The sequence below is a fragment of the Ornithorhynchus anatinus genome, chromosome 13 (assembly GCF_004115215.2).
Source record: "Ornithorhynchus anatinus isolate Pmale09 chromosome 13, mOrnAna1.pri.v4, whole genome shotgun sequence".
Lineage (NCBI taxonomy): Eukaryota > Metazoa > Chordata > Mammalia > Monotremata > Ornithorhynchidae > Ornithorhynchus > Ornithorhynchus anatinus.
In genome coordinates this window covers 37,213,698-37,235,578 of record NC_041740.1, presented here as the reverse complement: position 1 = coordinate 37,235,578, position 21,881 = coordinate 37,213,698, and the positions used below count along the sequence as shown (strand labels likewise).

The window sequence follows — 21,881 nt, the reverse complement described above, 5'->3', positions numbered from 1 at the left end:
GCCTGTGTGCCTCCTTTCCTGTTCGTCTTTCCTCACGGGGGTGTCTGCTTCCTCGCTCGTCTCTCCTCCCACGCTGCCTCTTTCCTGTAAATCTCCGCTCCTGGGTCCCATTCTCTTTGGGGAATCGGGGATCCCAGACCCTCTTGGGAGCTGGCTGTTCATCGGGGCTGGGCGTGGCAGTCTGGATGCCCTCTCACCTGGGAGAATAGGCCGTCGAATACGCAGGGAAGAGGGGATGTGGAGACGGGGGGCCGATGCCACCAGAAGAGTCCACTTGAAACTCCATTCCAGGCTGGGTCGACCTGGTTTGACCGTCCAGGTCTGGGGGGGGGGGGGGTTGGAGGGAGAGAGGTGGTAACGGCTTCTATTCACTCTCACGACAAAGTCGGTAGAGAGTAAATCAAATAAGACAGAGACCATATCGGCGACCGGCCCAGGCCCTTTCTGAGTGAGGACTGTAGCCCAGGGTGACAGATTGAAGAGAACGAATGCCCCCTCAGCCCGCCTCCTCCTGACCAGAAGACTCTTCCCAAAAGGGGACTCCTGGACTGGAGCCTGGAGGCTGGGGGAAACTGATAATAATAATATAATAATAAATATAAAAGGTGTTTGTTAAGCTCTATGTGCCAAGCACTGTTCTAAGCGCTGGGGCAGATACAAGGTAATCACGTTATCCCACGTGGGACTCACAGTCTTAATCCCCATTTTACAGGTAAGGGAACTGAGGTACAGAGAAGTGAAGTGACTTGCCTAAGGTCACACAGCAGACAAGTGGCAGAGGCGGGATTAGAACACAGGTCCTCTGACTCAAGCCCGTATTCTTTCCGCTAAGCCACGCTGCTTCGGAGGAGCCCACGGAGGCGGAGGGCAGTGGGTGCTGTTGGGAATGGTTCATCTCAGCACGTGGGCAGGGTGAGGCCCCAGCTCTCCCTCCCACCCTGGCAAGAGCTTATGAGCTGCCCTCTGCACCCAGTTGGCCCAGGTTTCTCCCCCAACACTGCCTTCGGAGAGGTGGAAACCCTGGGACTTTCCTAGGGCCTCTGCCTGACTGATTTCTCCTGGGTCTCTGCTCCTTACGCTCCTCTTTGACCCCTACCCCCTTTCTCCTCTCCCTCCAGGGAAGTCTTAGTTCTGCCGCTTTCCAATCTTCTCCCCCGGACACCCCTAAATTCAGATTTCTCTTAAGATCCTGACCTTAAACACAACTTCCAGACTACTTCACTCCCACTTTCTACTCATCCTCATTACCTATAGCTGTTGTGTAGGTGCCCTTTGATCCTGATCTTTCCCCCCATTCCTCCCCACTTCTTTCATCAGTGGAAAGAGCCCGGGCTTCGGAGTCAGAGGTCATGGGTTCGACTCCCGGCTCTGCCACTTGTCAGCCGTGTGACCGCGGGCAAGTCACTTCACTTCTCTGTGCCTCAGTTACCTCATCTGTAAAATGGGGAGTAACTATGAGCCTCACGTGGGACAACCTGATTACCCTGTATCTATCCCAGCGCTTAGAACGGTGCTCTGCACATAGTAAACGCTTACTAAATACCAACATTATTATTCCTTGAGGTGGCTTCTTTATCAACTTCCTTCTTCTGGGGGACCCTGTCAGGCTCCGGGGTCCCCCAGCTCCCTGTCTCCATGCTCCCCCGCTTCACGACACCCTCCAATTCCAGTTTCGACCTTGTTCAAGATCCTCTGCCCACTGGGAAAGGGGAAAGAGGTGAATTCTGGACAATATGCATGTGAGTGTGACCCAAGCTCTCTGGTAAGTAGGGACCTTAGGGAAATTTTGGAGCTGCTGGCCACGGCTGCTGTTGTCCCTTCAAGCCCAAACCACTTTCCCAAGATCCTCCAACAGGCTATTTTCCGATGGTGGGGGTGGGGGTGGGGAAGGGGGAGATGGGAGGCCTCCCTTCCCAGCCCGATGGCCATGTCCTTCCCCAGCCTGCAGACTGCGGGCTGGACCCAGGTGGCTCTCCTGGGCCTAGCTAGAACGGGAAAGGGGGGTGGGGGGTGAGGAGATCAGGATCAAAGGGCACCTATGCAATAGCTATAGGTAATGAGAAGCAGTGTGGCTTAGTGGAAAGAGCCTGGGCTTGGGAGTCAGAGGTCATGAGTTCGAAACCCAGCTCTGCCACTTGTCAGCTGTGTGACTGTGGGCGAGTCACTTAACTTCTCTGGGCCTCAGTTACCTCATCTGTAAAATGGGGATTAAGTGTGAGCCTCACGTGGGACAACCTGATGACCCTGTATCTCCCCCAGCGCTTAGAACAGTGTTCTGCACATAGTAAGCGCTTAACAAATACCAACATTATGATTACATTATTGTAATGAAGGTAAGTAGAAAGTGGGAGTGAAAGAGACTGAAAGTTGTATTCGGGGGGTCAGGATGCTGGGACCAGTGGACTGCTCTACTATAAATTCTCAGTTGTTTCCCAGCAAACCTGAAGCGGGAAGGTCAAAAATAGCATACAGGGAAACTGGAGAAACTGAAGGAGGAAATGGCTGCAGAAATGAACCACCTGGACACACGTACATTCAGGCCCATCCAGCGTTCCAGAAGGACAAATAAAGGATTAGCCAGCAACATCGACCCCCCCATCACCTCCCTCCGGACCTCACAGCCTGTCCTACTGTAAGCTCCTTGTGAGCAGGCATCGTGTCTACAGACTCTGTGGTACTGTACTCTCTCAAGCGCTTGGTAAGGTGTACTGCACACAATAAGCGCTCAATAAATACCATTGACTGCAAAAATTCTACCTTGTCCCGGTCGGGTGACAGTGGAGGGAGTGTGACAGGGTGACAACCCTGTATCTGATTCCCCTGCCCCTTGGGTGGGTGCAAGGTTTAAAAGAAATCGGGCAGAGGGCAAATAAAATTTCTTACAAGAAGAGAAACACCACGGGAAGTCACAGACCTGCTCTGCTTCAGGCTACCATGTGGGTGGGTCAGCATGCTGTTGGTCAGGGACGGGGAGAAGGTAGGGCTGAGGCATGAGGTGGAAAATGGTTCATAAACTGTGAACAGTTTAGTAGTAATAATAGTAATTAAGCACTTATGTCCCAAACAGGGAGGTGAATACAGAATAATCAGATAGGGCACAGACTCTGACTCACAATCTAAGTGGTATTTCCCTCCCACCATTACACAGAGGGGGAAATTGAGACACAGAGTGATTAAAATGTCTACCTCAAGGTCACACAGCTGGCCAGAAGAAGGTCAGGACTACAATTCGGGTCTCCTGACTCGAAGGTCCATGATCTTTCTAGCAGGCTCTGCTGCCTCCCAGCCTGCAATACCGTCCTGCACTACCGCAACGATGAACACTATAGGGATCCGTCTTTTCAGCCTTCCAGTACCAACGAGAGTTTAGTACGGCACCTGGGTCATAGCGTTTGACAAATGCCATTTGAAAAATGAAAGACGCGGACTGAGGATTGGCTTAAACGGCAAATGTGCACGTTTTATAACAAGCACGGACATGTTTTATGGGAATGTGTGTGTGCGTAGCAGGCTTATATATATTATATATATATATATACACACACACACACATATATACATGCACACATATATATACACACACACACACACATATATACATGCACACATATATACACGTGTGTGTGTATATATATATATGTGTGTGTGTGTGTATTCATTAATTCATTCAGTGTAAGTAGCAGGTGTTTATATATATATATATATATATATATATATATATATGTGTGTGTGTATTCATTCATTCATATTTACTGAGCGCTTACTGTGTGCAGAGCACTGTACTAAGCGCTTGAAAAGTACAATTCGATAAATACACACGCATATATATATATATATGTGCAATCTCGTGCCAACTAGAGCTCGCTGTGGGCAGGGAACGCGTCTACCAACTCTGCACTGTACTCTCCCAAGCGCTTAGTACAGTAAGCGCTCAATAAGTGGCACCGATGAGGATGGCCGTTCTGCCGGAAAAGCGGTGGCGCACGAACGCATTCCCAACCGCCCTTTACCGGGCCGGTCTAGCAAGCTGGCCCCGGGAGCGGGGGAGGCGCCTCCGGGGCAGCCGAGGAACCTGGATCTGGAGACGTTCCTGCGGCCCGGCCCTCCCAACCTGCCTGGGCCTCCTCCCCTCCGCCCAAGTTTCACTTTCCATTCCCACCAAGAGCAGGGGAAATGAAAACTGAGCCTGCAGCGCTCCCTCCCCACCCGCTCCGCCCCTCTCCGGGGGACATCGCGTCCGCGGCCAGAGCGGGAGCGGCCGGCGCCGAGGACACAGCTCCGGACCGCCAGCATCCCCAGCCCTGGACGCCGTAAGTCCCCCTGCAATAATTCCCCCTCCCCCGTCTCTCTCTGTCTCTCTCACACACACACCTCTCCGGGGAGGGAGGAGGGACGATGCTTCGTTCTGGCCTCTAACGAGAATAAGAATCGTATTTAAGCGCTTACTGCGTGCCAAGCACTGTTCTAAGCGCTGGGGTAGATACAAGGTCATCAGGTTGGGGCTCACAGTCATTCATTCACTCGGTCGTATTTACTGAGCGCTCACTGTGTGCAGAGCAGCGGAATGGACAATTCGGCGATGGAGAGAGACGAGCCCTGACCAACGAGGGGCTCGCAGTCTAAAAGGGGGAGGCTTTTAGAAAACGAGCAGTCGGGCATCGATGCCATCAACAGAGATACATAGAATCATAGAGAGATACACGTCATTAATAAAAGAGTACCGAATAACATCTACAAATATACACAAGTGCTATGGGGAGGGGAGGAGAGGTAGAGGGAAAGGGAGGGCTCGGTCGGGGAAGGCCTCCTGGAGGAGGTGAGCTCTCGGCAGGGCTTCGAAGACAAGAGAGTCAGTTTGGCAGATGTGAGGAGTGGGAGCCTTAGTCCCCGTTTTACAGATGAGGGAACTGAGGCGCGGAGAAGTTAAGTGGCTTGCCCGAAGTCACACAGCAGACAAGTGATGGAGTCGGGATCAGGACCCTGGCTGAGGGACTGAATCCCCTGTTTTCATCACCCTCCACCAGACCCACCCCAACTCCTCCAGTTAGCCCCCTACCCCAAACTCTCCTACCATCAGCACCCCAACAACCCCCCATCCCAATCTTCCCACCAGTCCCCCCTCCTCTCCCACCATGCCCCTACCAGCTCTCCCTAATCACACCAGTATCCCAAACCCCCAACCACAACAGCACACCCCACCCAACGCTCTCAGTCTCCCCCGCCACCCCCCAGCCCCACCACATCTGCTCTTATAAAATGGGGGTTTCACAAGCTACTAGAGATGGGGAAATTGTCAGAGGGGAATTGTGAGATCCTCAACCCCTGCTTGGGGCTAGGAAGCCTTTCCTCTACATTCCCGCGGTGGACAAGAGGTTTCTGGAGGGAGGCTTCTCTTTAAAGAGACAGTCCTGTAGGTATATCCCCGTAATAATAATAATTATGGTATCGATTAAGCACTTACTACATGCCAAGCACTGTTCTAAGCCCTGGGGTCGATAAAGGTAATCAGGTTGTCCCACGTGAGGCTCAGTTTTAATCCCCATTTTCCAGATGAGGTAACTGAGGCACAGAGAAGTTAAATGGCTTGCCCGCAGTCACAGAGCAGACAAGTGGCAGAGGAGGATTAGAATCCACGTCCTCTGACTCTCAAGCCCGGGCTCTTGCCCCTAAATCACCCGAAGCTTTCCCCCCTTTCCCTCTCGGGGCACCTCCCTGTTAAGAACGCTGTAGTAAGTTCGAAAGGCCGGAATAAAGGAGACCTCACCGATGAAGGTGGGTGAGATTCCAGCGGGTCCCTACAAACGACTTCATGCCCAGGAAAATGAAAACCACTAGGAAAAAGCAACGCACCACGGTCGAAGCAACACGCATAAATGGCGGTTCAACTCTCTGCCCCCACCCTGAAGGTGCTTAATATAGACTATTGATTGAGTAAATGCAAAGAAGATGGGTTCGTTTGATGGAGGGGGCCAGTTAAAGGATTTAAATCCATTTAATGCAGCTTCTTGAAGATCGTGGGCAGCTGGGATTCGCTGCCCCAAGCTTTTCGTTTATAAAGGTTTCTAAGGGTTTCTGCTTTGAGGTCCTGAAGCTGCTTAGGACTCCTCCCCTTCACCCCCTCCCTCCCAGCAATTCTCGCCAGCCGCGAGGGAGGAGGGTTTGACCACCTTGGGCAAGTTTAGCTGAATTTTTTCGGGCTAGATTGGGAAGGGAGAAAGGACTGAAGGTGGCTAGTGGGAAGGGCTGACACCTGAAGATGTTAATGTGTTTAGCAAATGGGAAACAATCTGCAAAATTAGCATTGCAACCGGGCTCACACCGCTCTGGCGGATCAGAAAAGTGTCTTGGGCCACGAAACAGTCTTCGATTTCCATTTCCCCGAGGCTGTGGGCTTTAGCAGCTTTCCGGTACCTACCAGCCCTTCCACCGCCCACCGAGGTGTGGCTGTTGACGAAATCGGAAACTGATTTCCATTTTCCCAGGAAAACCACAGCTTTTCCCTTCTGCCTGCTTGCCAGTTGCCGTCCCCCTTCCTCATCTTCTTGTTCTCTTCCTCTTTCAGATTCCCCTCTCATCCCTCTCTCCTCACCTTTTTGTTCTTCTCCTCTTTCGGACCCCTTCCCCTGCCCCCTCACGCACTTTTCTTCACTTTCTTTTTCCTTACGGGACCTTGCCATCTCTACCCCTTCTGCTGGCCCAAGGTCAGCTCCTCTGGGTGGTTCCTGCCTGCTCTGATCCTGCCCCCCTCCCGCCCTCTTTATGTCCTCCCCAATTACTACTAATAATAAAATAATTGTGGCATTTAAGCACTTACTATGGACTAAGGGCTGGGATGGATAGAAGGAAATCAGGTTGGACACAGTCCCCATCCCACATGGGGCTCACAGCCACAATCTCCATTTTAGAGATGAGGTAACTGAGGCACAGATAAGTGAAGTGACTTGCCCAAGGTCACACAGCAGAATTCCCTTACTTCCCCCTCATACGCCCTTTTCCCTCCTCTGCCCTGGAGTCATAACCTGCTTTGGGGGCCCTGAACTGGACTTGGGGAGTTTCTGTGCACTTACTGGGCTTTTCTTGTTCCAGAGGAGTGGAGAGCTGAGGCAACCATCTGGATAATTAATGAGGCAGAAACCCCACCTTTGCTCCAGATGGGGCTCAATTATCAATCGATGGTATTTATTAAGTGCTTACTGTGTGCAGAGCACTGTACTAAATGCTTGGAGAGTACAATATAACAGAATTAGTAGAAAAGTTCCCTTCTCACAGGAGCTTACAGTTTAGAGGGGGCTTGTCTGTGACTACCCGGCTAGGAAAATGTGGGAAATCTGTGAGCCGAGTGCCTCCTTAGAACTAGACCTCAAATGCTCATAGATCCCCCCCCCCAAGACTTTAATCTATTGGTTAAAATGAAATAATAATGGCATTTATTATAAGGGCTTACTATGTGCTGAGTCCTGGGGTAGGTACAAGATAATCAGATTGGACACAGTCCCCGTCCCATTTGGGTTCACAATATAGCAGGAGGGAGAACAGGGAAGCAGCATAGCCAAGTGGATAGAGCACGGGCCTGGGACTCAGAAGGTCGTGGGTTTTAATCCCAGCTCCACCACTTCTCTGCTGTGTGACCCTGGGCAAGTCACTTCACTTTTCTGAGCCTCAATTACCTCATCTGTAAAATGGGATTGAGAGTGTGAGCCCCATGTGGGACAGGGACTGTGTCCAACCCAATTTGCTTGTATCTACCCCTGTGCTTAGTACAATGCCTGGCACATAGTAAGCGCTTAAATACCATAATAATAACAAATACTAATATTATAATAATAATAATAACTATTATCAAACACCTTTATTTTGTAGATGAGGAAACCAAGGCTCAACTGTATGACTTGTCCAAGGATACTCAGCAGGAAAGGCGGAGCTGGAACTAAAAGCCAAGTCTCCCACCTCCCCGGCCTGGGCTCTTTGCCCCAGGCCCCCCGGAAGCACCCACTCCCTCGTTGACCCCCTCACATTACTGCCTCATGGGCCGAGTACTGGTCATGTGTTTGTGGGAGAAATAACTGACCAGATAGAAGTGTCTGGGAAGCACCGTGGCCTAGTGGTCGAGCTTGGGCCTGGGAGTCTGAAGGACTTGCGTTCCAATCCCAGCTCCACCACTTGTCTGCTGTGTGACCTCGGGCTAGGCACTTAACTTCTCTGTGCCGAAGTTACCTCATCTGTAAAATGGGGATTAAGACTGTGAACCCCATGTGGACATGGACTATGTTCAAATGAATTAGCTTTTATGTCTACCCCAGTGCTTAGTACAGTGCATGGCACATAGTAAGTTCTTAAGAAATACCATGAAAAAAGGGGTCAGTTTAGTTCCCCCTTCCTCTCCCCTCATCCCTGATGCAACTCCGTCCCCTCCGAACTCTGGGATGGGTCCTTTGCGGGTAGAGCTCCCAAGAGTGAGCCCGGTCAACCCGGCCTGTTCTCTACCAGTATCCTGAGACCGTGGGAGCTGACAGCCCTAAGAACAGCACATTCCCTTGGCTTAGTCATTAGGAAGCAAAAACCATCAACATTCCCATTCTGAGGTCAGGCTGAGGTGCACCCAGCCAGGGAGTCCGTCTCCCCCAAGGGTACTAGGATGCTTGAAGGAACGGTGAGACGGTTGCTTTCTTGGACATCCTTGATTGACACATCATCAGTCAGTGTCATCAACCCCTGATTTGGGCGGACACGCCACGTGCGAACAGCCACGTGGCTGAGCTTCAGTAAAGATGGAAACTGAAATTAACAAAAGTACAAAGGGGGAAGGGCATTTAGTGGGCTGGAGTGATCAGAGGTTTCCGTGCTAACGGGTTTAGGGGGTTGGCAAAGTTCCCTGTCCTCTTCCCCCTCCCTCTCCTTCTTCACGTAAGCCATTCTGCTCATGTGTTTAGGGGAGGAGGAACAAAACTGGAGTGGGGAGGTTTGCATCTGGCCTCCCCCAGAGGATGGTGGGCAGGGAGAAAGGGATTTACCCCCAAAAGGAGCTGTTGGTCCAAGCCACTACCAGATGCTGTGTGATTACTCAGGATGGGCACAGACCACCAATCTCCCCACTTCACATCTCCCCTAGGAGGACTTCTCTCATGAAGCGCTCATTTCCCCCATTCCCTCTCCCTTCTGCATTGCATCTGCTCCCTTTAAGCACTGGATAGTCACCCGACCCTCAGCCCTACAACACTTATGTGACTTAGTCTAGAGAGGTAGACGGAAAATAAAATAAGTTCCTTGTGGGCAGGGAATGTGTCTACCAACTCTGTTGTAATGTACTCGCTCAAGTACTCAGTTCAGTTCTTTGCACGCAGGAAGTGCTCGGTAAATATCATCGATCGATTGATTGACTTTCTCTTTTCAGATCCAAAAAAGGGGAGTAGGTCAAAACCATTACTGATGATATTCTTAAAAGATCATCAAGCCACCAAGGGCCAGGGGAAATGCAATACAGCAGAACGAAGGGCAGCCAGCCCCTTACGGTGTTTAACCCAAATCTTGCTCTTATAATCCCACTGCAGCTTTTGCTCTGAAGACTGGTATATTCTTCCCTTCCTTCTTCCGGAAGGTAGATTTTCCCCCGCTGAGTGGCACTGCTAATACAGGAGAATAGAAAACTGGGACTTTGCCTTTCGGCCTCCATCCTGAGCGGCAGGGCCAGATTAACCAGGGCCGGGGCTGGAGCACCATTGACCATTTTCATCCCTTGGGAAACTCCTATTACTATGCTTCCAGGAACTTATTCCGTCTCTTCTCACGTCTCCTTATTTAAATTTATAAGCCAGTGACATTTGCTCTCTTTCTAGGAAGCTTCTTGCTCATGTAACTCCTCATGAGAGCACAACTCTTCCTAGAACATCCTCTGGTTTATCTTCTCTTGTGACTTTTTTTCTCAAAGAAGATGACAGCAAGAAAGGGGTGACTGCATAAGTCTCTTCTCATGTCTGGCCTCAGGCAAAGGGTAACGCCTAGGTTTCCACCTTTCTGGTGGAATGATATATATGATAATGTGAATTCTCTAAATCCTTGGGGGAAAAGATGCTTTGTAGATTCAAAGTGCTTTTATTTTGTTCCAGGGTTCTCCCCCTTCACTATCAGCAGCCCAAGGGGAGACTCTGTTTAGCACTGATTTTGACATTTTACTTCAATTCATTTGATGGTATTCATTGGGTGCATACTCCATTCTCAGCTTGGTGTACAAAAGAAGTAAAAGACACCATCACCGCCCTCAAGGAGCTTACAGTTTAATGGAGATGGAGGGGCCTCGTCACTGTTTCTCTGGATGGAGAACTTCACTTCCTCAAATAAGACATCCCTCCAATCACTCAGTCGGTAGTATTAGATTGATTCAGCATTTGGATCAGGTAGCATCTGGTCCCATCCTTGCCCCTCCTCTTTCTTCCCCTTTCCCATTCCCTTTTTGTGTTTCCCAAAGGTGACCCTGAAGCACTCAATCAATCAATCAATGGTATTAGATTGATCCAGCATTTGGATCAGGCAACTTCTAAATCCCATCCTTGTCCCTCCTTCCTCCCCTTACCCATTCCCATTTTGTTTTTTCCCACAGGTGACCCTGAAGCAGGCCGGGGGGAGGTGCAGCGAGAGGCAGGCTTTTAATTCCACCTTTGGGACGGACGCCGAGACCGGTAACCTGGGCACCCCAGAGCCCCAGCTCATGGGCAAGGTTTACGGCCAAGAGATGCAAGCTCCTCCCTCAGAGCTGACGGGGTCGGACGCCTGTGGTGATAAGCCCACAGACATCACGGACCTGAAGAGGGGGAAGCTGAGAAGACTATGCCATACCTCGAGTTGCTACAAAGGTCATTATCTCCTTTCCAGTTTGTCTTTTGGCTACCCTAAAGTTCTCACTTTAGGGTCTCACTGAGCAGCACTAGTTGTTCTCGGCCTGGGTAGAGCTGGGTGGCAGAGCTGGCTGTGAAAATTGGAATCTTCTACTTTATCCCCTTTTAGAACTTTTTTCCTCTCAGCCCATGGCCCGATCTGTACCCATCTGTCCCCACTGCCAACCAGTCGATCATATTTATTGAACGCTTACTGTATGCAACACAGAAGGGAGTGGGGGAAAAGGAAATGAGGGCTTAGTCAGAGAAGACCTCTTGGAAGAGGTGTGCCCTCAATAAGGCTTTGAAGCAGGGAAGAGTAATTGTGGGATAAGGAGGAGGATGTTCCAGGCCAGAGGCAGGAGATGGTCAAGAGGTCAGTGGAGAGATAAATGAGATCTGAGGCACGGTCAATAGGTTCGCATTAGAGGAGTGAAGTGTACAGGCTGGGTTGTAGCAGGAGAGCAGGGTGTTGAGATAGGAGAGAGCAAGGTGACTGAGTGCTTTAAAGCCCATGGTCAGGAGTTTCCATTTGCGAAGGTGGATGGGCAACCACTGGAGGTTCTTGAGGAGTGGAGAAAAATGTACTGAACGTTTTTGTGGAAGATTGATCCGGGCAGCAGAGTGAAGTATGGACTGGAATGGGGAGAGACGGGAGGCAGGGAGGTCAGCAAGGAGGCCGATACAGTAATCAAGATAAAATAGGATAAGTGCTTGGATTAACGTAGTACTAGAGTGAATGGAGAGGAAAGGGAGGGTTTTAGCGATGTTGTGGAGGTTGAACTGACAGGATTTAGCGATAAAGTGAATATAGGGGTTGAATGAGAGGGAAGAGTCAAGGATAATGCCAAGATTACAGGCTTATGAGACAGGAATAGTAATAATAATAATTGTGGTATTTGTTAAGCACTTACTATGTACCAAGCACTGTACTAAGCACTGAGGTAGGGACAAGAGAATTGGGCTGGACACAGCCCCTGTCCCATGTACGGCTCAGAGTCTTATTCTCCATTTTGCAGATGAGGAAACTGAGGCACAAAGAATAAAGTGACTTGCCCAAGGTAACACAGCAAATGGTGGAGCTGGAATTAGAAGCCAGATTCTTCTGACTCCCAGGCCCATGCTCTATCCACTAGAGAAGCAGCGTTGCTCAGTGGAAAGAGCCCGGGCTTGGGAGTCAGAGGTCATGGGTTCGAATCCCGACTCTGCCCCTTGTCAGCTGTGTGACTGTGGGCAAGTCACTTCACTTCTCTGTGCCTCAGTTCCCTCATCTGTAAAATGGAGGTGAAGACTGTGAGCCTCATGTGGGACAACCTCATTCCCCTGTATCTACCCCAGTGCTTAGAACAGTGCTCTGCACGTAGTAAGCGCTTAACAAATACCAAATACCAACACTAGACCCTCCTGCTTCTCTATAGTCTACAGTGATAGAAAAGGCATGGGGAGGACAGGGTTTGGATGGCAAGATATAAGGAGTTTTGTTTTGGATATGTTAAGTGTGAGGTGGTGTCAAGTAGAGATGGCTTGAAGGCAGGAGGAAATGCAAGACTGCAGAGAGGGGGAGAGATCAGGGCTGGAGATGGAGATTTGGGAATCATCTGCAAAGCGGTGCCAGAGGCTAGTCTGAATCCAGCCCGACCTCATGAACCAGGGCCTAGATGGGGGGGGGGGCGGGGCACTGAGGGGTTCAGCCTTGGGAGCAGGTTCTGACCCATCCCTGGGGCTTGGGGCTGCCCTAGGGGGCACTGGAATACTGTGGTCCTGGATTGAGCCAGGCTTCCGCATCCCCAGTGACCCCAGGGGTCACCTGATCTCCTCAAGGTCCTCCCAGTCCTAATCTCGCCAGCTCCTCAGTGAGACCTGCCTCTGTGTCTCTGAAGCCCCCTTCAGTCTGGAATACAACTGGCTCTGGGATACAGTTGATTAACTTAAAGGAGCCACGAGGTGCCGCTTGTTGTGGGTCATTTCTTCTCAATTGTGATTCTGCCTTGTTCCCAGCATCTCTCCCGCCTCCTCCACTCCTGGTGTCTGCCCCTTTCCCTGGGGATCCTGGCTTCTTGCTTTGGGAAGTAGGAGAAGGGGAGCGAAAGGGGGAGGGAGGACCATCCCACCTGTCCTGACAGCCCCGTTATCCCCACCTCCCCCTGAACCCACACAGGCCCCGTTGGACTCTACAACATCGGACAGACATGCTGCCTCAACTCCCTTCTCCAAGTGTTTTTTATGAACCAAGGATTCACCAGGATCCTGAAGCGGTAAGACAAGGAGCTCTAGGATCTCAGGGCCAAGGTGGAGGAAGTGGGTCAGACTTTCTTAAGCACCCTTCTGATTTACACGTCTGGAAATTTTCCATTAATTGTATCCGGTCATGCATTCACTTCAGTCGGTCAGTGGTATTTATTGAGCACTTACTGTGTACAGAACACTGTACTAAGTGCCTGGGAAAGTATAACTTTATAACTCTGTTGTATAGTTGATTCCTATACAGCATTACTGATGGATGTGTATGTAAGGTCCTTTGGGCTGGGGAAATCAATGGGCACGTGGGCAAAAACGGTTCTTCCTCCTCCTCCTCATGAGTGCTTACTATGTGCGGGGAACTGTACTAAGCACCTGAGAGGATAACAGATTTGGTAGCCAGGTTTCCTCCCCAATTAATGGCAAATTCCCAGAACCCTGATCCTCACCACTCCCTGTCCAGCCCAGCTCCTTTATCAACCGGGCCCAGCCCAGTTGGTTCAGTTAGAGAAGAACTGTTTCCCATCTTTGCCTCTAACTCCTGCTCAAGCCCTTGGAGCGATTCTCCCCTGCACTCTGAATTCTGATTAGTGCCCAGACAAGGAGAAGGAGAACAACAGATTCACCTTCCTTCACCCCTTCCCCGTTCCCCTGGCTCCTCCGACACTCACCCAGGCCTCATCCTGTCCCCCTTCCCGTGGCAGGATCCAAGTGCCATGGGGGGCCGAGCATCAGCGACAGAGCATCCCGTACCAGCTGCTGCTGCTGCTGGAGAAGATGCAGGACAGCCGCCGGAAAGCCGTGCAGCCCCTGGAGCTGGCCTTCTGCCTCCAGGAGCACAACGTGCAGCGTAAGGGGTCTCGCCCCCTGTTGGGCCTGGGGTGGGGTCAGCCCAGTGCTGGGCAGGGGGGAGGTTCATCCCACCAGGGTGGGTGGGTAGAGGAGTGGAGAGCAGGACCCGGTTGATTAAACCAGATCCATCTCCAGGTTGCAGCCTTTTACACCAGCCACCAAGTCTGCTTTGTTCCTGCATGCTTTTCCCCTCCCTTCTCTCCCGGGCTCCATCCATCCCAACTCGTTGTATGCACACACACTTCCCCCTGCAGCAGACCCACCCTTTGCCTTCCCAAGACCCTCCTGCCACTCAGACACAAAAACCACACCAGAGATAGGAGCCAGGTGGGGAAGAAGGGGTATTTCCCCTTTAGGCCCACTGCCTGATATCATCTAGACCCGCTGCCTTAAAATAATGATGATATTTGTTAAGTGCTGCCTGAGGGGTGGCAAGAACTGGGATAAATTCAAAGTAATCACATCAGGCACCGTCCAGACCCAGATGCAGCTCGGGGGGTATCTTAGCCCCATTTTTCTGAGGCCCAGAGAGGGTGAGTGACTCGCCCAAATCACCCAGCTGGTGGGCTGGCAGAGCTGGGACTAAACTGGGGTCTTCTTACTCCTAGGACCGTGCTCTTTCCATTAGGCCGTATTGCCTGCTCTGTTGTTTTAAGGCCTGGGGCACCTGATTCATGCTAATTGTGCTGTCGGTAGCATAACTGACGGTGTAGGCAGCGGGCGCGGATCCTGCCATAAGACGGGACAGATTCCATTTTCCAGGTTTCCGGAGGTTTGCTTGGATCCTAGGGGGCGAGGAAGGGGAGGATCCTAGGGAGCAATTTTTCCCACAATCACACTTCATATTCATTTCCACAGCCTACAGTCTGAATTTATCTTTACATAACTCCAGGTCTGAAACTTTCCTTCCTTTCTCCCGCTTCTAGTCCCATTCTCCTTCCTCCTCTTGCCTTTTGTCCCCCCGTCCACCAGAGGGTAGTCCCATCTGGCTCTGAGCCACCCTCCACCCCCGGGGAAGTGCACGGTGGTGTACGACTGGAGTGATTGGAGGTTGGTAGTTTGGGGCATCACGGAAATCCCTGGGAGGCTGGAGGGCAGAGGGGCAGGGAGATTTGCCCCTCAGCCTGCCAAACACCCTTGCACCTGTCTGTGGCCAGGATTTGTCCAGCACGATGCAGCCGAGCTCTTCCAGATCCTTTGGAATTTGATCAGGAACCAAATCACTGACTCGGAGCTGGTAAGGTCCCTGACTTTAGGTGGCAGGGTAAAGGGGGAGGTGAGAGGAGGAAGAAATTGAACCATTCACTTCCTCTTCTTCCTCCTCAGGGACCTGGGAGGGGCCTGCCGGTCTAGTGGCTGGAGGGGACCGTGGAAAGACGAGGAGAATGGGGCCATCCCTGGGCCTCTGGGTTTGCCCCTCTAGGACTGCAGCTGCACGAGGTGACTTGGGAAGGCGTCACCTGCAGCGGAGAGTCCCAGCCAAGTGGGATTCTCGGTGTGGGCCTCCCCGGACCCCTTGTAACTGCCCTCTCGTTTCCCCAGGTAGAGAGGCTGAATGCCCTGTACACCATCCAGGTCCTGGAATCACTGCTGTGCCTCCATTGCTCCCTGCACTCCCTGAGGCAGAGCAGCCTGCTCACCCTCTCGCTCCCACTTTTTGATGATGAAAAGCGCCCCCTAAAGACGGTGGTGAGTGCCCCCCCTGCCCTGAGCTCTTTCTCCGGGAAATGGTCCGCTACATCTGAGTCTTGGATCCTCCCGACTATTCTCAGCCTCCTCAGGACGAAGTCATAGCGTCCCAGAAAGGTCCCTGAAGGCCATCTCGTCCAGCTCCCGTTCCCAGGCGGCACCGCCAATAAACCCCACACAAAAAAGAATCTCCCCTGGGCCTCAGGGAGATGCCCTAGCATAATTTTAGTTCCTGGCAACCCTCCCCTGTGGAATTTCCCATAAGTATTCCTTCCTTCTTTCCCGCCTTCCTTCCTTCCTTCCTTCCTTCCAGTTTTACTCTGGTTCTGTTCTCAGTAGGATAGAGAACAGACAGGCACCTGAGACTTGTAGGTTGCCGCAGTTGTCCCTCATCTTCCTCTTCTCCAGGGGAATATTCCTGGGCTCCTTAGCCCTATCTGTGTGGGTTTATTCATTAATTCATTCAATTGTATTTATTGAGCGCTTACCATATGCAGAGCACTGTACTAAGCGCTTGAACACCCCCCCGAGGACTGAAGGTACAGGCTCCAGGACTGAGGGTCTTTACCTCATGCTGCCTTTCCTTCTGTGATCCGCTGGCAGGAGGACTCCCTGCGCTGCTTCTTTCAACCCCACAAGCCCTTGGGCCTCAGCAAGTGCGAGAAGTGTGGGGAGAAAACATCCAAAATGCAGGTAATCCCCTCTGGTCCCTCAGCCCTTCCTGTCACCCAGTCCCCTGATGCCCACAACCAAGGCCTTCAGCTAAGCACTGAGTTCAATAAAGATGATCAGATCGGACACGGTCTCTGTCACACAAGGGGCTCACGGTCTTAAAAGGAGAACAAATGTTTTACCCTTATTTTACAGACTAGAAAAACGGGGCCCTGTTCACACCGTAGAGACTTGCCCATGATCACACAGGAGGGCCAAGGGCAAAGCCGGGACTGGAACCCAGGTCTCCTGATCAGAACCACTCACGATCCATCTACTAGGGCACTCTGCCTCTTTAGTGTGAAGGAACACCGGCTTTTGCCCTTAGAGGAGGCCAGTCCTCTCTGATTTCCACCAGACCCCTGGGTTCTCCCGGCCTCTGTTTGCGGCCCCCCCAACCTTCAAGACCATTGTGTTTTGCATTTCAGACCTTGAAGCTGGTTAGCCTTCCCCAGACACTGACCATCCATCTCCAGCGCTTCATGCTCAAGAACTCTGAGACCCAGAAGGTCAGCCACCCTCTGCATTTCCCCCAGAGCCTGAACTTCAGCCAGATCTTGCCGACACAGCACAGTACCTGGGATGCCGACTGTCAGGTAATTAATCCATCCAGAGAAGCATCTCCCTCCCTCTGCTGGGGCTCGAGTCTGCCCTGGGCTTCCGGGATGCCCAGACGCTCTCAAATCGGAGAGTCCCAGAAACCTCCCCACTCAGACAGGGCATGGGTGGGCAGTGGCCTCACTGAAACTGCTGCTGCTCCCCACTGGTTCTTCTCCCTGCACCCCTGCAGACTCCTTGAGAAGGTCTGCCCCACTCTGGTCTGAGCAAAGCAGTGCTTAGATACTGTTCTGAGTGGATCCCGGCAAAATGGGGATGCGATACCTGTTCACCCTCCTACTTTGATCGTCAGCCCCATGTGGGACCTGATGATCTTTTACCTACCCCAGGGCTTGATACAGTGTGTGACAGAGTAAGTGCTTAACAAATACCACAGTTATTATTATTTGAAAAGTGTGATTCCTGCCCTTGAAGAGTTTACAGCATCAAGGAGGAACTGATCCCCTAAATTGGCTTCTTTGCTACTGTCTCTGCATTCCTAAGGAGCCTGTGGATAAAAAATTCTCTCCCCGTCGCTCACACCTCTCAATAACAATAATTGTGATATTTGTTAAGCACCTCCTATGTGCCAGTAACCAAGGTAGATACAAAATCATCAGTTCGGAAACAGTCCCTGGCACACGTGGGGCTCACAGTCTAAGAAAGAGGGAAAAGAACTGTTTTAATCCTCATTTACTAAAGAGGAAGCAGGGACAGAGAAGTAAAATGATTTGCCCAAGACCACGCAGCAGACAAGTGGCAGATTTAGTATTAGAACCCAGGCCTCCTGACTCCCAGCCTGAGGCCCTTTCCCCTAGGCCCTGCTGCTTCTCCCCCACCTTACTGGACCGGTCTCAGGGTGAGGCTCCGGGGAATGTACCTTTGACTAGCACAGAGGTGCCAGGGACCCGTTTTGCCCCTGGATCTCTATGCTTGGATACCCGGAGGACACTCGGGTCCCGGATCCCCAGCAATGAGGAAGTTCACTAGGCTTTGGTCTCTGGATGCTTCCGGGCCCACGGCTGGGCTGGACTGGGCCAGGAGCCCTGGCGGGTGAGCTGCATGGACTTGGTCTCTTCCCAGTATGAACTTTTCGCCGTGATCGCCCACGCTGGGACCGCCAACTTCGGCCACTACTGCGCCTATATCTGCAACCCTGACAACGGGAAGTGGTTGTGCTTCAACGACTCTAGCGTCTGCTGGGTGAGGCACCTCCCTGGCCACCACGGCCACCTCCTGGGTCTCCCGGGCCGCCCCCCTTTTCCACCCCATATTACCCCCAGCCTCATCCAAGAGCTTCACCCCAAACTCGACGCGGGTTTCCGCTGAGGGCCTGACTGAGGGTTTGGGGATGCGGAAGACAAGGAGCTTTTTCCCTGGGGGTTCTGGTTTGCACAGCAAGGAGTAAAGGTTTTGGTGTTGGGAGAGGGGTGGTAATCTTATCATCCGGGAGAAATCCTTCCCGGACCCGGAGCTGTCACGTTTGGCCGATTCTCAATTTTCTATACCAATGAAGGAAAGAAAAGAAAAAAAAATGGTTACAGATAATACAGAGCGGCAGATAGCAATCAGAAGAGGGGACTGGGTCTAAACTGGACATAGGAAGAGACAGGCTCCTTCAGGTGGTGGACTCTGGGAAGATCCAGTGGTGGTAAAGGAACAAGGGACGGTAGGCTTGCAGCAGGGGTTGAGCTTGGATGATCCAGCAAAGGGACGGTCCGCTTCCAGAGAATCTCGATGTGAATGTTACAGCAGTGTCGCCCTCTATGCCCTTTAACTAGCTGCCCCGTGGGTGTGGATGGCTGAGATATCGAGGGTCCTTGGGTTTGGGGACAGACTGGCTCACTTCCTTGTCTTTTGGCTGCTGTAGGTAACGTGGGAGGACATCAAATGTACCTATGGAAAGTGGAATTTGCACTGGTAAGAAAACCTTGGGTTAGTGGATTGTTAACTCTTTGAGGTGGGTCCCCAGGGCTGCTGGAAAATGAACAGAACATACGGGCAAGGTTCCAGTCCTCCTGGGCTCCCATGATTTGATCTCTGACTCCCTGCTGTCTGCACAGGGATAAGACAGCAGGGAATGAGGCTGAGGGAGAGGAATAACACATGCTTCAGCCCAGGGGGTTATTTGCAGGGAGGCAGTGTGGTCCAGGGGAAAGAGCATTAGCCTCGGAGCAGCCTCGGAGCTGGAGAGCCTGGATTATCATCCCAGCTCTTCCACTCACCTGCTGTGTGACCTCAGGCAAGTCACCTAACCTCTGTGGGTCTCCATTTTTTCATCTCAAAATTGGAGAGAACACCACTTGCCTCTTCCTACTTCCCAGAGATGTTGTGGGGGCAGAAATGAAATGAGAGATAGGAAAGCACTTTGAGAAACTACATAAAATGCAAGGTCTGTCAGAGCTGTGCCTGTGAGTGCACAATGAGTTCATTTTCTCTGCTCTGCAGGTCATAGTCCAGTAAGGGGTCTGTGCTCTTAGTGTGGTGGTCTTCACGACCCTTAGTTGCACATCAGGAAAGTGGCCCACCCAAATCTCTAGAGAAGCAGTGTGGCTCAGTGGAAAGAGCACGGGCTTGAGAGCCAGACTTCATGGGTTCGAATCCCGGCTCTGCCACTTGTCAGCTGTGTGAGTGTGGGCAAGTCACTTCACTTCTCTGGGCTTCAGTTCCCTCATCTGTAAAATGGGGATTAAGACTGTGAGCCTCACGTGGGACAACCTGATTACCCTGTACCTATCCCAGCGCTTAGAACAGTGCTCTGCACATGGTAAGCGCTTAACAAATACCAACATTATTATTATTATTATTAAATCTCTCAGAGAAGCTGCAGAAGGGAAATCCCCTTGCCTCCATCCCTTCCCTGATTGTAACCTCAAAGCAGGTGACACGTGGCCTACCCTGCCACCTCTCTGCACCCTGGCGTTGCCCTTGCAAGGTGTGCCGAGGAGACGTCAGAATGAGGGGGGCATCGTGGCAGCCGTGCTGACTGTTAGGGACCTGTGGCTGCCAATGGAGCTACTGGTTAAGGAACCCGGACAAGGATGGTCCTTGGCTCCCGTGCTGCGGTGGGTGGGTATCTGAGAGAAGGATGGGCTCCTCCATCTCCCCTCCCCCAACACCTTCTTCTTTGAGGGCATCCCTATCTGGGCTTAAAAGAGTCAGAAGGACCAAAGGACGGGATTGGGCTCAAAAACAACTCTTTTTTATGTCTCTGGGTCCTTTGTCGTAGAAATTCAGTTCTTTCACACGAATGATCCCATTTTCCTTCCCAACATTCCTTTGGGGTTAGAGTGATGGGAAGAAATTATTCTCCTCATTTATGGATAGGAAAACAGAGTCCAAAGAGACCAAAGTGAGTGACTGGCCCCTAGTCACACAGTAAGCCAACAGCAGAGCCGAGCCATGCCCTTTCCCCCGGCCAGACCGCCTCCAAGCAGGTTGTGGTGTTCGGAAAGTTTGATGGCTTTGCTCTTTTCCTCTCCCCTGGACGGGAGTTGAAGTTCTCATCTCCACCGTCGCCCCTCACAGGCCCCCACTCTCTCACTCTTGTCCTGACCCTGTCGTTTCCTCTTCCTTCTAGGAGTGAAACGGCGTACCTCCTGGTTTACATGCGGTCTGAACCCGAGTAGGCCCACCTGGCCTTTTCTGGCCCAGAAGACAGCGCAGAGTCCTTTTCTCCGGGGGCCTCCTGCCTCTTCTGGGGACCTGGCTCCATCTCCTCGTTGACATGTTCATCATTCCCACCAATGGGTCTGGGGAGACCTCTAGACTAGCTTCTCTGACAGCGTTTATTGTACTTCAGCTGTGTTCTTTTGAATAGCCTCTGCTGCTCCTCCTCCATCTTATTTATTCCCAACAGCACTGTGGGAAGGGTAGGGATAAGTAGAGGTCTAGAAGGGGGAGCGGAGGGGCTGAAGTTGAAGCGGCTTGCCTGAGGGCGGATAGGCAGTCAGCAATGGCTCGAACGGCAGAATCAAAACTTTGGGGTGGAGGGGCATCGGGTAGGAACCCCAAGGCAGTCCTAATCTGGTGTCCTGGGCCTGTCTATAGCAGGAGGGTTGGGGGCCGAGCTGCCGACGGTCAGAGGAGACGGCTTGTGGAAGGGTTAAGGAGAAGGAGGGCCTGGAGAAAGTTTAGTGCGGGAAGCAGAGGGGGCTTGGAGGTTTTGGGGAGAGAACTACTGGCTTTGGGACCCAAAAGGAGGCGGCACTGAGGAGTAAGAATAAACTTGAGCTCTTTCATCAGTAGACAGAAGGATCTCAGAAAGAAGAAGTTTGGAGCTGCTTCCATCCAGGATGGAGGTCCTGGAAGCTCCCACTCTTTCTTCCCCCTCATTTGTCTCTGTGCCTTTTTACTGGGCCACAGCTGCCTGTTTTCCCACCAGTCCTCAGCCCAGGGAGACCCAAAGACAGAATGATCTGATTCAGGCTTGGTCACCATTCCCTCTGCTGCCCAGCAATATCTCAGGAGGAGATCTCCCTACTCCAGAAATCTGACCCCTCCCCCCGGACCTCCGATTTCATCCTTCACACCTTATCAAAGGACTTGCCTCCTCTCTTCTTCCTTACCTGGCCACCATCTTCAACCGCATACTCTACAGTGGCTTTGTCCTAACTGCTTTCAAACATGCTCACGGAGTCGTATCCTAAAAAAAACCCCTCCCTTGACCCCACGGCTCCCACCAGTTATTGCCCCATCTCCCGCCTATCACTCTTCTCCAAACTCATTGACTGAGTTATCCACACCTGCTGTCTCACTTCCTGCCGATTCACTCCTTGACCCTATCCAGTCTGGCTTCTGCCTCCTTCACTTCATGGAAACTGCCCTTCCTAAAGTCACCAATGACCTCCTTCTAGCTAAATCCAGTGGCCTCTACACCATCGCAATCCTCCTCAACTTGGCTGCCTTTGACACTATGTACCACCT

The 21,881-nt window shown here is 51.8% G+C and overlaps 1 protein-coding gene across 1 annotated transcript; it reads left to right on the top strand.

The window, feature by feature from the left end:
- The first annotated feature begins 4,024 nt into the window (after nucleotides 1-4,024).
- On the top strand, nucleotides 4,025-21,202 carry USP18 (ubiquitin specific peptidase 18). Its single transcript, XM_029078360.2, has 11 exons — nucleotides 4,025-4,310; nucleotides 10,595-10,847; nucleotides 13,027-13,123; nucleotides 13,811-13,956; nucleotides 15,116-15,195; nucleotides 15,501-15,647; nucleotides 16,251-16,340; nucleotides 16,787-16,954; nucleotides 18,039-18,158; nucleotides 18,826-18,875; nucleotides 20,536-21,202. Exons 2-11 carry the CDS (start codon nucleotides 10,703-10,705, stop codon nucleotides 20,582-20,584), a joined length of 1,092 nt encoding a protein of 363 aa, XP_028934193.1. The 5' UTR covers nucleotides 4,025-4,310; nucleotides 10,595-10,702; the 3' UTR covers nucleotides 20,585-21,202.
- The last annotated feature ends 679 nt before the right edge of the window (nucleotides 21,203-21,881 follow it).